This window comes from Bombina bombina, chromosome 5, assembly GCF_027579735.1.
Source record: "Bombina bombina isolate aBomBom1 chromosome 5, aBomBom1.pri, whole genome shotgun sequence".
Lineage (NCBI taxonomy): Eukaryota > Metazoa > Chordata > Amphibia > Anura > Bombinatoridae > Bombina > Bombina bombina.
The window spans coordinates 197,292,137-197,307,334 of NC_069503.1; the positions used below are offsets into that span (position 1 = coordinate 197,292,137).

The 15,198-nt window shown below is 33.9% G+C and overlaps 1 protein-coding gene across 1 annotated transcript in view; it reads right to left on the bottom strand.

Moving 5' to 3' along the window:
• The window catches only part of PTPRN2 (protein tyrosine phosphatase receptor type N2), a 1,723,588-nt gene that overhangs the window by 65,707 nt on the left and 1,642,683 nt on the right, over positions 1 to 15,198 (bottom strand). Inside the window, exon 17 of the mRNA XM_053715671.1 lies at positions 236 to 313. Coding sequence (XP_053571646.1) covers positions 236 to 313 — 78 coding nt within the window. The remainder of the gene's footprint in view (positions 1 to 235; positions 314 to 15,198) is intronic.

A 15,198-nucleotide genomic window follows, 5' to 3' on the forward strand; every position in this document is an offset into this window, starting at 1 on the left:
TGCGGACGCAACAATGCACGTTGGTTTATTTAACTATCATGTGACAGAGATGCTATGCTAATTGTTTCATATTCAAGAGAAATAGAACTGCTTTATTACAGCCTAGCACATCCACAATGGTAAAATACATTTATTTGCAAGATACGTCCGTAAAATATCTATGCAAGACATAAAAAGTGTATCTGCAAAACAAAAATACCTAATTTGTTGGCCAAAACAAATGAAATCTGCGTACCTGCCAGAAATCTGCCACTGTAGAAGGAAGGGGCCCTTGAGATGCAATATATGCAGGATTCCTGGGGTCATGATCCATCTGAAACATAATGTTGAGATCATTTTAACAAAAGTTGTTTTGAAATGTTCCCAATTAAGAATAACAAACATATTATTTACAATAATGTTGCTATATTTTAAGCCAACAATGTAATGAAGTACTTCTGGTGACACCACACACCCAGTGGTATTTAGCATTTATGCTGCCCTAGGCACACAGTAATCTTTTACTACACATGCAAAATCCCTATATTTTCCTGCACTCCTGTAAAAAGAAAATTACATTAGGCAATCAAATGGTAAACTTGTAAAATTACTGTTTGCTGTTAAGTAAAAATATGCAAATGTATACAACAGTATAAATTATTAATAGATTAGATAGCATTTTTAAAATACTATTATAATTCTGATTAGATGAGAATTTTGCATGGTAAAAGAGATAAATAAATTTAAGAAAAAACTATTACAGAAGGAGGAGGGATCTGCTTACATTCTACAGGGTAATCGTAATAGTATATGTCAATATAACCACTATAATAATCTAGCACACTTTATATGAATTGAATTTAAGGACTGATATAAAAGTTATGATGACCTGGTTTTTAGATGGCATCTATACATGCATGCGCAAACGATCTATGCATGTATGCACAAATGATCTATACATGCATGCACAAATGATCTATACATGCATGCACAAATTATCTATACATGCATGCACAAACTATCTATACATGCATGCACAAACGATCTATACATGCATGCACAAATGATCTATACATGCATGCACAAATGATCTATACATGCATGCACAAACGATCAATACATGCATGCACAAACGATCTATACATGCATGCACAAATGATCTATACATGCATGCACAAACGATCTATACATGCATGCACAAATGATCTATACATGCAAGCACAAACGATCTATACATGCATGCACAAATGATCTATACATGCAAGCACAAACAATCTATACATGCATGCACAAATGATCTATACATGCATGCACAAACGATCTATACATGCATGCACAAACGATCTATACATGCATGCACAAATGATCTATACATGCAAGCGCAAATTATCTATACATGCATGCGCAAACGATCTATACATGCATGCGCAAACGATCTATACATGCATGCGCAAACGATCTATATTTGCATGCACAAACAATCTATACATGCATGCACAAAAGATCTATATATGCATGCACAAACAATCTATACATGCATGCACAAACGATCTATACATGCATGCACAAACGATCCTGTGTTTTCAAATATCTACCTAAATATATAATGGCGTTTTGAGGCTTTATATTCCCTGACCTAATAAAAAAATCTATCCTATAAAGTCTATGTCTTTCTCCAGTAGTTTTGGCTGTTGTCATGTCTAAAAAGTTCCCATGATCTTTCTTTAGATGTTAATAACTTAAAAATACTAAACACATTTACTATAAATGTTGGGGGGTTATGCTGATTTGGTCCACAAACAATAGAGCCAATATATAGCCATTCAAAACATGCAAACATTTAAAAAATAAGATTAAACACACAAAGGGCTAGATTACAAGTGTAGCGCAAATGTTTGCACCCGACCGATAAGGGGTATATGGCGAGGAATTGTGCTCATCGGGCTTACCGCTCATATTAACAGTTGAAAGTAAACACGATTGCGTGAGCGTGATCGATTTACGCTAAAATAATTACCACAACTTCAGAGCTCTGGTTAACTGTTTCAAGAAACTAAAAATGCATTACAAAAGTACACTTACACTCATAATAACACCAACTAATAAAAATTATTAAAAAAAAATATTGCACACAAAAGTTATAAAGGCTCAAAGATAGAAGAAAAGGCATTCAAAGGGCTTTAACATTGAGATACATACATATACATTTCTAAAGATGGATATGTGTATATATATATATATATATATATATATATATATATATATATATATATATATATATATATACCACTGTATATATATATATATGTGTGTGTGTACATGTGTATTTATATATTTATATGTGTATATATGTATTTACAGACATATATGCACATATAAACACAGACATATGTATACATATATAGACATAAAGTATATAGAAGTGCATTGGATCCCTTTGCCGTTAAGTAGATGAAAACATGTAAAAGTATATATATATATATGTAATATTCATATTAAATAAAGGTTTTAACTATGTTTTTACTGTAAATATACATTCCAATGTTCTGCACATAGCAGAATATGTTCTAAGTATTTCTAAATATTTATTCCTATATATATATATCTGTAAATATCTATACCTATATATAATCATCTCTATATATAGGTATAAATATATATTGTATCAAAATACCATCAGATATATGTAGAAATAATGATGAATAAATAGAACATATTCTGTTATGTGCAGATATGAAATGTGAAATATTCATATTTTCATGTTGTGTTAGCGCAAATGAGAATATGCAATCGTCTTTGCATGAGAATGGGGTATCAGTTTTTTTTCTCCATTGACTTCTGTGGGGGAATACGTGAATGCGCACGCAATATTCTAACTTTTTGCGCTTGTCGGTTTATCGATAGAGCAAAAACAGTTTACTTTCAACTCGTACAAGCGCAACCCGACAAGCGCAAAAATCTTACATCTAGCGCAATAAACCTTCAAGCAGGAGTGTTAATTTACACTCCACTCGTAATCTAGCCCAAATTTAGATCAGGTTTAAGCTAACTTTTGCACTAACTTGTAACCTAGACCCTAGTCTTTGATCAACATTAAAAATGCTATCCAACAGATAAGTCAATTCTCTACATGTGCAGAAATTCATAATTATGGCAGTGGGCTGCAGCATTTATCTACTTTCTATTGTATTTTTTATTTTTCTTGTTATACTAGCGCAGGAAAATAAATTGATTTGCTGCGGACCCCAAGGAGAGGGAATCAAACAGTAAAATTTGCAGAAACAAAGTACACAAGACATTATAGAACAGAAAGACAAAAAATAAAAGCAGAACAGAGCATTATATGCATAACCAATAGCAATTTGATAAATTATGAATAAAAAAATCTATCCTATAAAGTCTATGTCTTTCTCCAGTAGTTTTGGCTGTTGTCATGTCTAAAAAGTTCCCATGATCTTTCTTTAGATGTTAATAACTTAAAAATACTAAACACATTTACTATAAATGTTGGGGGGTTATGCTGATTTGGTCCACAAACAATAGAGCCAATATATAGCCATTCAAAACATGCAAACATTTAAAAAATAAGATTAAACACACAAAGGGCTAGATTACAAGTGTAGCGCAAATGTTTGCACCCGACCGATAAGGGGTATATGGCGAGGAATTGTGCTCATCGGGCTTACCGCTCATATTAACAGTTGAAAGTAAACACGATTGCGTGAGCGTGATCGATTTACGCTAAAATAATTACCACAACTTCAGAGCTCTGGTTAACTGTTTCAAGAAACTAAAAATGCATTACAAAAGTACACTTACACTCATAATAACACCAACTAATAAAAATTATTAAAAAAAAATATTGCACACAAAAGTTATAAAGGCTCAAAGATAGAAGAAAAGGCATTCAAAGGGCTTTAACATTGAGATACATACATATACATTTCTAAAGATGGATATGTGTATATATATATATATATATATATATATACCACTGTATATATATATATATGTGTGTGTGTACATGTGTATTTATATATTTATATGTGTATATATGTATTTACAGACATATATGCACATATAAACACAGACATATGTATACATATATAGACATAAAGTATATAGAAGTGCATTGGATCCCTTTGCCGTTAAGTAGATGAAAACATGTAAAAGTATATATATATATATGTAATATTCATATTAAATAAAGGTTTTAACTATGTTTTTACTGTAAATATACATTCCAATGTTCTGCACATAGCAGAATATGTTCTAAGTATTTCTAAATATTTATTCCTATATATATATATCTGTAAATATCTATACCTATATATAATCATCTCTATATATAGGTATAAATATATATTGTATCAAAATACCATCAGATATATGTAGAAATAATGATGAATAAATAGAACATATTCTGTTATGTGCAGATATGAAATGTGAAATATTCATATTTTCATGTTGTGTTAGCGCAAATGAGAATATGCAATCGTCTTTGCATGAGAATGGGGTATCAGTTTTTTTTCTCCATTGACTTCTGTGGGGGAATACGTGAATGCGCACGCAATATTCTAACTTTTTGCGCTTGTCGGTTTATCGATAGAGCAAAAACAGTTTACTTTCAACTCGTACAAGCGCAACCCGACAAGCGCAAAAATCTTACATCTAGCGCAATAAACCTTCAAGCAGGAGTGTTAATTTACACTCCACTCGTAATCTAGCCCAAATTTAGATCAGGTTTAAGCTAACTTTTGCACTAACTTGTAACCTAGACCCTAGTCTTTGATCAACATTAAAAATGCTATCCAACAGATAAGTCAATTCTCTACATGTGCAGAAATTCATAATTATGGCAGTGGGCTGCAGCATTTATCTACTTTCTATTGTATTTTTTATTTTTCTTGTTATACTAGCGCAGGAAAATAAATTGATTTGCTGCGGACCCCAAGGAGAGGGAATCAAACAGTAAAATTTGCAGAAACAAAGTACACAAGACATTATAGAACAGAAAGACAAAAAATAAAAGCAGAACAGAGCATTATATGCATAACCAATAGCAATTTGATAAATTATGAGTAGAATTCATTTATTATTTCTAGCAAAAAAGCACAATAAAGTTAGTTTACATTTGTCACCATTCTATAAAATTATAAACAAAAAATATTTAGGGGAATGCACACAAATGCATACGTGCACAGGCACCAACCATACATACTAAATAAATCTTCACTAAAGAAACATGATACAAAAAAAATATATTCCAGCACATTTTAAAAAATATATTATCTGCTAAATAAAATTAGCCTTTTCTGAGTGAGTTGCTCCTATAATCCAATGAGCAATAAAGTCCCAGGACTCAGTTGTATACAATCATGCAATTCATGTTAGTTTTGCATTAACTTTAAACTGCAGCCATTTTATATGTATGATAGAACAATTTTGAATAACAAGTTCCTTTTAAGAAATTCATTATTATATCTGGGAAAAATAAAAGATAAACACTATTTAAAATAATATGTTCCATGTCTCATATACTTAAAAAGGAGGGGGTGATATAAAAATATTTACATTTTAAATAAAGGGACATTAAATACTGAATAAATGCTCAATAGAATGATGCATTTAAAGAAAGGATTTGTCTGAGAATAAAATGTAGGTGTATTTGATAAAGTTTCATTAGCTGTTAAAATATTGACAAAATAAGTGACAAGTTTTAGGGGCCGATTTATCAAAGCTTCAACTGATAATACAATGGAATCCGCTTAAATCTCTAGTCATATTCTACGCAAATTGAATCCGCCATAATGAACAAAGCATCAACATCGTCAAATGTTGAAATGTGTGAAGTAATATATGCTCCCGCGATCTCAATCCGATGCAGATTGATGCTTGTGTCATTCCAGTTGTTTCAAATTCACATTCGACTCTATTTGACCCTCTTCCCAATTTATCAAACATTCAACGGGTATGCTCGCATTTTTTCCGCCGCAGCATACCTATTGTTCAAACCACCACCCTTGAGGTCGCGAATGCCATAGAAATCAATGGGAATCTAAAAACCCAGAAAGGTTATGTTAGATGCTGCAAGAGAATGAAGCTTATTACATATTTATGTAAATTAGAAAGTTGATTACAATTGTAAACTCTTTTTAAATCACACAGACAACAAAGACGCATGTTCAGTATCTAAATAATATGTTAAATAATAATATTATAGTCACATGTAATTTCAAGGGACAGATTAATTTCAAAAGTAGTTTTAATGACAGGTAATGTCTGTCTGGCAGCAGGACTAGTAGATATAGGGATAAAAAGATTAGCGAGAGAAATGTGCTTGTTCATGGACAGTAATGATATGGTATAAATAACGGTGGAAAAAAACAGAATATCTGCCACATTGATGACTCTTATTTATCAACAGTCCGATGCTCATCGCTCTGTACTTGACGCGCATGTTTTTGACAGACTTTTTAATAAATAAGGGCGTCGTATGTGGATTCGCGGCAGCGATGTCTGGCGAGCATATTGACTCCAGCGAATGCACCAAGATTGACGCTTTGATAAATAGGCCCCTGTGTGTCTATAAAACAATGGGAGCTGCCATGTTGTAACTTAGGTTACCTTCTCTGCTGTGGCCAATTAGGGACATTTATAAATAGGTTACCAGAGTGTGCAGCCAATGGCTGTGTGGAATATAACAGTGTTCTGCACTTCCATTTCTAACAGGAACTGAAAAGCTCACAATTTCAGAATGGAATTACACAAAAAGAATTACAAAAAATAATGAAAATATATTGCAGAGTATCATTTTATATTACCATCTGAAAGTGTTTAATGTCCTTAAAATAAAATGGTGCAAATTTTCACTATTATACATATTGCATGTCCCACTATGTCTACATGATGTAAGCTGATATAACAAAATGTTTATCTACAGCATAAGCAAAATGAACTCCGCCTCATAGCCTACAACGTAAACAGATGTTGGATGCAAGAAAAGAGAATAAATCAAGCAATTCAACATAACACACCAAGAACAAGGGACATATGTTTTCTAACATAAATGTAGTTATGCTGTCATTGAAATTATATAAATAAATATTAAAAATGTCTGCTTTAAGTAGCCAGCTATTCACGCACCAGTAAACAAGGGCATGCAAAATCAAAGCTGATTTGAGTAGCACTGTCAGAATTCAGCATTGTGCTAAATCAGAAACAGACCCTTTGTCTCCTTTTAGCCCTAATCAGTTACTGTAACAAAGCTTCTATCTGGAACGTGGTAAACATAATGATTTCAGAGAAATAAAATGAACCATCAGGTTTAAAACACAAAATACAATTACAATTATTCTAGGAACGTTTTGTTGTATGGAAAACAATTAAGACTGGAGATGTTTCACAATGCTGCAAACCATGTTTGTTAAAGTCAGTGGTGAGGACTACACTTCTCAATGCTCATAATAAAAAATAAGGCTTATTACCAGACAAAGATCTAATCTTCTATATTACCTTGTAGTAAAGGGAGATGCTAATAGCTCCTTAATTGAAAAAGACAATGTAATGCTTTTACTGTCATTTATATTCATTGTATTCTCATTTCCATAACTGTGTAATATATATATAAATGGATTTGTTTAAGGCAGTCACCAATGGCCAGTAAATATATAGTTATTATTTGTACAAATCTAAGATGGGTAAAAGGGAGGGAAATTTGACCTATAATTTTAATCCAAGAGGCACATCCTACACAATAACCAGAATATAATATTTTTGCTTATGAACATTATAAACCCAGTTTTCATATTTACATAAAAATGCAATTTCTGCTAAGGACAAGGAGACCTTGGGGGACCCTCCATTTAGATACAAAAGAGCTCTAACCTCCAGATCCAGTCAAATATTTAATGTTAAACAGACACTGAACCCAAATTTTTCCTTTTGTGATTCAGATAGCGCATGCAATTTTAAGCAACTCTCTAATTACTCCTATTATAAAATTTTCTTCATTCTCTTGGTATCTTTATTTTAAAAGCAAGAATGTACGTTTAGATGCTGGCCCATTTTTGGTGAATAACCTGGGTTATCCTTGCTGATTGGACAGCACCAATAAACAAGTGCTGTCCGTGGTCTGTACCAAAAAGTGGCTTGCTCCTTAGCTTAGATGCCTTCTTTTTCAAATAAAGATAGCAAGAGAATGAAGAAAATTTGATAATAGGAGTACATTAGAAAGTTTCTTAGAATTGCATGCTCTATATGAATCACAAAAGAAAAAAATGGGTTCAGTGTCCCTTTAAACCCTTGAGTGCTAATGACGGCTCTGAGCCGTCACAGAGTTTCCCACTCTGGTGCTAATGACGGCTCAGAGCCGTCACTAGCACTCTCCCAACTTGAGGGAGATCTGGGGGCTCCCACCCGCTCCTACCCCGGCGATCGGTGCTACATAATGAAAGGCATCGCCGGGGCTTCCATTTTGCGTGGTGACGTCACGCGCAATAAACGTGATGACGTCACCATGCAACTTAATTTAACATTAGCAATGTTAAATATAGGAGCAGGAGGTATGCTGCTTAGAAGCCTGTATCTCAGGCATCTAAGCAACTACAGACCCCCAAGACCCACCGTTGGAAAGGAAATCGCCTAACCTTTCCAACGGTATAAGTCTTAAGAAAACCTTAGCACCCAGGTCGGAAAGTGCTTAGCATTCAAAGGGTTAAATAAGAAATTTCTCCATAAGTGGGCAATGCTTAAAATTATACAAATTGATTATAAATATTACCCAAAAAGATTTAATATTTTCAGACTAAAACTGTGTAGCATAATTGTGTTCATGGACACTAAATTAAATTCTAAAGTAATTTTCTTCTGTGTGTGTGAGTACATAAAATATGGATATAGTTTAAAAACCTGCTTATGTATTTGTATATTATTATCCATTACAGTTTGATAACACACACATACAAGGGAAATAGGTTCATTTTAGCATGTAGACATCAACAGAACAAAGTCAATATGGAGTCGCAAAGGGCAATGGGTGAGATATATATATGGGACATTCACCGTATGCTAAACTCAACAACTATGTGAATGCCTCTTTAAGAAGGTTTTTTGCTAAATCTTATCCTTATGAAAATATATATAACCCTTAGACCTTCTAGAGAACAACAGCATACCTCCAACAGCATGTAGGTTTATTCAGCAGAGAACATCTTTTGAATTAAAAAAACAACAACCTTTTAAAATATCACTATTAGATGTAAAAAAAATCTATATGAATATACTTTTAAGGTAGTATATAGAAGACAGAAAGATAATCTGAGAATAAAACATTGTCAAATGATGAGAGGATAAAGGCCTGAATTTTTTTTTAAGGGAATGACAAAGGAAATAATATTTATAGGTGGCCTCTTAAAAGTGGTACAAGTCAGAACCAACTGAAATTCTACATTGAACATTGAATAAATAACAACAAATCGACAATACTCAAAGGACAAAGTGGTTGTAAAGCCTTCATAACACGCTTGCACACAAGTCACTTCATGTTGGCTTCTGAGAAAATCAGCTGATATGCCGGTAGAAGTAGAAAAGCTCATTTAAAAGCAGCATATCATTCTGTGTATGCTCAGTGCTCTTACTACTTAACAGCTCCTAAAGAAGCAGAATATACTGCTGAAATGTATTGAGCTTATTTTAAAAGAATAAACTTGCCATTTTAACCCCTTCCAATAGCAGTTTGACTGTACTGAAGCCATAACGGCTTCCTAACTGGGATTGTGCACTGGAGGGCATTTCTAGCATCATAGGCATTACCCCTAGAACCAATCCCATCATTGAAATCACGCAATCATTCAAGTGATCTTGTGATTTTCTACACTTTGTGTCTTCTTTACACAATTTCTTCAGATCTTCACATCCAGATGGAACTGTTGACCTCATTATGTACTGGGAACATGTGAGCTTTTCATTTGAATACTGTTTGTTTTCTTTTATATTCACTCATGCACATTAATAGTGGCCCAGTTGGTTGGTGATATCTGCATTTTGAGCCACGTAAAGGAGTTAAGCTGTACAAGGAGAATATTATCACATTTTCTTAGTAGTTTTTTTTTGGGGGGGTGGGTTTATACACAAAAAATAGCAAGCCTGTCATCCACAAAGCAATCACTGTTAACATTTTTGATGTGTTTCAAATCAAGTTGACTTTCTGCTTAAAGTTGAAGATTTCAGTTTGCATGATTGTCCTCTACCGACTTGCTATAGTTAGAATTATTATTATTATTGGTTATTTGTAGAGCGCCAACAGATTCTGCAGCGCTATAAACAAAGGGGGAGTACAACAAAACAATTATAGGGATCAAATTGGTAGAGGGCCCTGCCAAGAGTTGCACTGTTGTAGTCAGCTCTTAAGAAGGTGATCTACAAACAGCTGGACTCTTAGGCTTACATGCTAAGGGGGTTCAGGGGATAGCAATGGAGGAGAGGAACTGGTATTAGGAAAGGTTAGTGTAGGTTGTATGCATCCCTGAACAGTAGAGTCTTTAGGGAGCACTTGAAGCTTTTAAAACTAGAAGAGAGTCTTGTGGAGCGAGGCAGAGAGTTCCACATGATGGGAGCCAGTCTGGAGAAGTCCTGTAAACGGGAGTGTGATGAAGTGACAAGAGAGGAGGAGAGTAGGAGGTCATGAGCAGCGCAAAGGGGACGGGAGGGAGAGTATCTGGAGACAAGGTCTGAGATGTAGGGGGGAGCAGTGCAGTTGAGGGCTTTGTATGTCAGAATGAGAATTTTGTGTTTGATCCTAGAGGCAAGAGGAAGCCAGTGAAGGGATTGGCAGAGAGGTGCAGCAGATGAAGAGCGACGTGTAAGGAAGATGAGTCTGGCAGAGGCATTCATTATGGATTGTAAAGGAGCTTGGCGGCAGGTGGGGAGACCAGAGAGGACAGAGTTGCAGTAATCAAGGCGGGAAAGAATGAGAGAGTGGATTAAAATCTTAGTTGTGTCTTGTGTAAGGAAGTGTCTAATTGTAGAGATGTTTTTAAGGTGGAAGCGGCAGGCTTTAGCCAAGGACTGAATGTGAGGAGTGAAAGAAAGATCTGAGTCAAATGTGACCCCAAGACATCGGGCGTGCGGGGTAGGGGTAATGATGGAGTTGTCAACAGTTATCAAGAGATTGGGGGTGGAGAGTTTTGAGGAAGGGGGGAAAATAAGGAGCTCAGTTTTGGAGAGATTTAGCTTGAGGTAGTGAGAGGACATCCAGTTAGAGATGTGAGAAAGACAGTTAGTGACACGGGTTAGCAAGGAAGGAGATAGGTCTGGTGCAGAGAAGTAGATTTGGGTGTTGTCGGCATACAAATGATATTGTAAACCGTGGGACTTTATTAGGGAACCTAGTGATGACGTGTAGATTGAAAAGAGAAGGGGACCGAGGACAGAGCCTTGTGGTACTCCGACAGAAAGTGGTGACGGGGCAGAGGAGGCCCCAGAGAAGGCTACACTAAAGGTACGGTTTGACAGGTAGGAAGAGAGCCACGAGAGGGCTGTGTCACAGATGCCGAAGGATTGGAGGGTTTGGAGCAAAAGAGGGTGTTCAACAGTGTCAAAGGCTGCAGACAGATCAAGGAGGATAAGCAGAGAGAAGTGGCCTTTTGATTTTGCTGTAAGTAGGTCATTGGTAACCTTAACAATTGCTGTCTCTGTGGAGTGATGGGGACAAAATCCAGATTGCAGTGGGTCAAGGAGGGAGTTTATTGTAAGGAAATGGGATAGGCGTGCATAAACAAGTTTTTCGAGAAGCTTTGATGCAAGAGGGAGGAATTAAATAGGGCGGTAGTTGGATGGGGAGGTAGGATCAAGGGAAGGTTTTTTGAGGATGGGTGTGACCAGTGCATGTTTCAGCGATGAGGGAAATATACCGGTTCTGAGGGAGAGGTTGAAAATGTGTGTTAGTATTAGGGTAAGGGTAGCAGAGAGGGAGGGGAGTAGCTGTGAGGGGATAGGGTCAAGAGGACAGATAGTGAGGTGAGAGCGCAGTATAAGTGCCGAGACATCTTCCTCAGTGACAGGGGAAAATGAGCTAAGTTTAAGGTTTTTAGAACTAAAGAACTTAATATTGCAAACCTCAGGAAGAAAGTAAAAAAATACAGATGTCAATTGTCATGGGGAAAATTAAGGAAAATAGAAATATTTCAAGAAAATTAATGAATTACAAATATGTACCTCTGCATTTGTTGTAGATAGTTTATCTTTATTTAAAAAGGGGCAAGAAAGTAAAAATGAGACTTTACTAATTCAGTTAAAACGTGTAATTTTACACAAATTTACTTTTTTCTCTTGGTATTCTTTGTTGAAATCCTCATATCCTCAATGGCAGCAATGCATTACTGGGATCTAGTTGGTGATTGGTGGCTACAAACATTTGTCTCTTGTCATTGGTTCATCAGATGTTTTCCGCCATCTCCCAGTAGTACATTGCTGCTTTAGAGATTACTTTAACTATGTGTTTAATTAAACACAACTTTATGCAAGCAATAGTACAATAATAAGACACTCTATCATATTAGAGCATTTTATTTTGACACTTTTATATCCCTTAAAACATGCATTGTTCAACAGTTTACATTCTTTGTTGCAAACAAATGCTAAATTTCCTTATATCTAATGTAAAATTTGAATTTTATATTCTTACATTCAAATGCATCTAATATTAAAACGTTGTATTCACTATTTGAATGCTACCATTTATTGTATAGAAACATTTGTATTGTATGGTATACCTAAAATTCAATGCAAATATCTTTGTTCATATTTTTGGGATTGCAAAGTACACTATTCTCGTCTTTAGGAACGTTTTTTTTCTTGGCAATCTTTCTTGTTGTGATTGGGAGTTAAAGGGACTCTGAACCCAAATTTTTTCTTTCGTGATTCAGATAGAGCATTCAATTTTAAGAAACTTTCTAATTTACTCTAATTTTCTTCATTCTCTTGGTATCTTTATTTGAAAAGCAAGAATGTACGTTAAGATGTCGGACGATTTTTGGCTAACAACCTGGGTTGTTCTTGCTGATTGGTGGATAAATTCACCTACCAATAAACAAGTCCTGTTCAGTGTCCTCAACCAAAAATTGTCTGGCTCCTTAGCTTAGATGCCTTCTTTTTCAAATAAAGATAGCAAGAGAACGAAGAAAAATTGATAATAGGAGTAAATTCTGAAGTTGCTTAATTTTTTTTTGCATTAAACACAACATAAATACATTATAATTTAGTGTTACAGTTCTATATACACTATCTGATAAAAAAATATTAAGATAAATGTTATTACAATTTTTCTATAAGGGTTAAATGGTATATGACAAGGTGTTTGAATGGTAAGGGCTATATTGTGTGTGTGTACATATATATATATATATATATGTGTGTGTGTGTGTGTGTCTAAATATGTGTATGGATGTATGTATATATATGTGTGTGTGTGTGTATTTATTTGTTTATATATGTACACATGTATACTGTGTATATATATATATATATATATATATATTCACTTTGGAGCCCTTTCCATTCAAATACTTTAAAAGTTGAAAAATCATTTGTAATAAATTTTAATATTTAATAATGTGTTTAACTGTGATTTTACTGTAAATAGTGTACATTCAAATGTTCTTTATTTAGAAGAAAATGTTCTTCATATTTTTAAATATTTATTTCTTATATGTATATATATATATATATATATATAAAATATATTAATAAAAATATATAGGTATCGATATACTGTATATTTGACAAAAATTTTTTATCACACACATTATATATATATATATATATATATATATATATATATATATATATATATATATAAATAAATAAGCATTTAAAAATAAAAATAGCATTTTCTTCTATGTGAAGAACATTGGAATATATATTATTTAAAACTACTTTTGGGTTTAGTGCTGTATAATGTGTGTCTGGTTAGCGCCAAAGCGATAAGATTTAGCTTTATTTTTTTTTCTTCAGCACGCTCCATTGACATCTTTGGGGAGAAGATGCGGTCGCAATATCCGAATTCTTGAAGTGTGCATTGGGTTTCGCTCGCATTCAGACTGTTTAACACTGATCATAAACACCACTTTATCCAATTGATAAACACACACACAGACTCCATTAACCCCTTTAACCCATTTTTTTAATTCATTAATCACCTTCCATTGTCTGCAGTATTGAGTGGCGTTGTCTGCAGTACTGAGTGCCGTTGTAAAAAAATGGGGATCAAATCTTGTGCGAGTTAACATTAGTTGTGTTTGACTCAGAAAGATTGTGATCACTTTGATAATAAAAGAAAAAAAAACCATCAGTTTTCATTTTTCCAACATGGGTGGAAAAAACTGAAAGATTGGAATCAATCCCATTATACTAAAAAACAAAAAAAATAAAAAAAAACATTTGTATTATAGATCAGATATTTTCATTGCCTTTTGTTTTATCATTCGAACATCAAAAAAAAATTCTCCCATCCCTGCTAGCCATTGTTATTTATTTATGTTAATTAAATTGATAAATGTTTTAATATTATGTTTTACACCATATATTTCTGTGAAGGTTGAACTTAATTAATATTTTTTTTTTTGCGGGGGGGGGGGGGGGTCAGCCTCATATACTATGTTACTTTATGCTATTGAGACCATACTAAGCTATTCTTTTTCAGACACTAATATGTTCTGTAATGTTTATGTATAGAAGCAGGAACCTTTTGGTATACTTGCCCTACAGAATGATGGGCTCATATATTTATTCTATAAATTTCAAAGGTTTAAATGTCAAGTTTATAGCTACTGAGCAAATGATGAACACAAAGCTATTTTATAAAACCTTGATCAACTCACCCAATTCATCACAAACTACATAAAGGTCACATATCACATACCCTAGGAGCTAGCTCTGACATATCAAGAGTCAACATAAAGCCCTTGTATTGTGGTTATTTAGTGTTTCCTCAGGGACCTTCAACAGTCCAGCATTTCTGTATGTTCTATTTAACCACAGATGGCTCAAAAATAACGAAACAGAACAACTAAGGGTGTATATATATATATATATATATATATATATATTATAAACTAACTAACTAAGGGTATATATATTATAAACTAACTAACTAAGGGTATATATATTATAAACTAACTGTGAAAATAATCTTGCCCACAACTAAATTTGCTTTCTCAG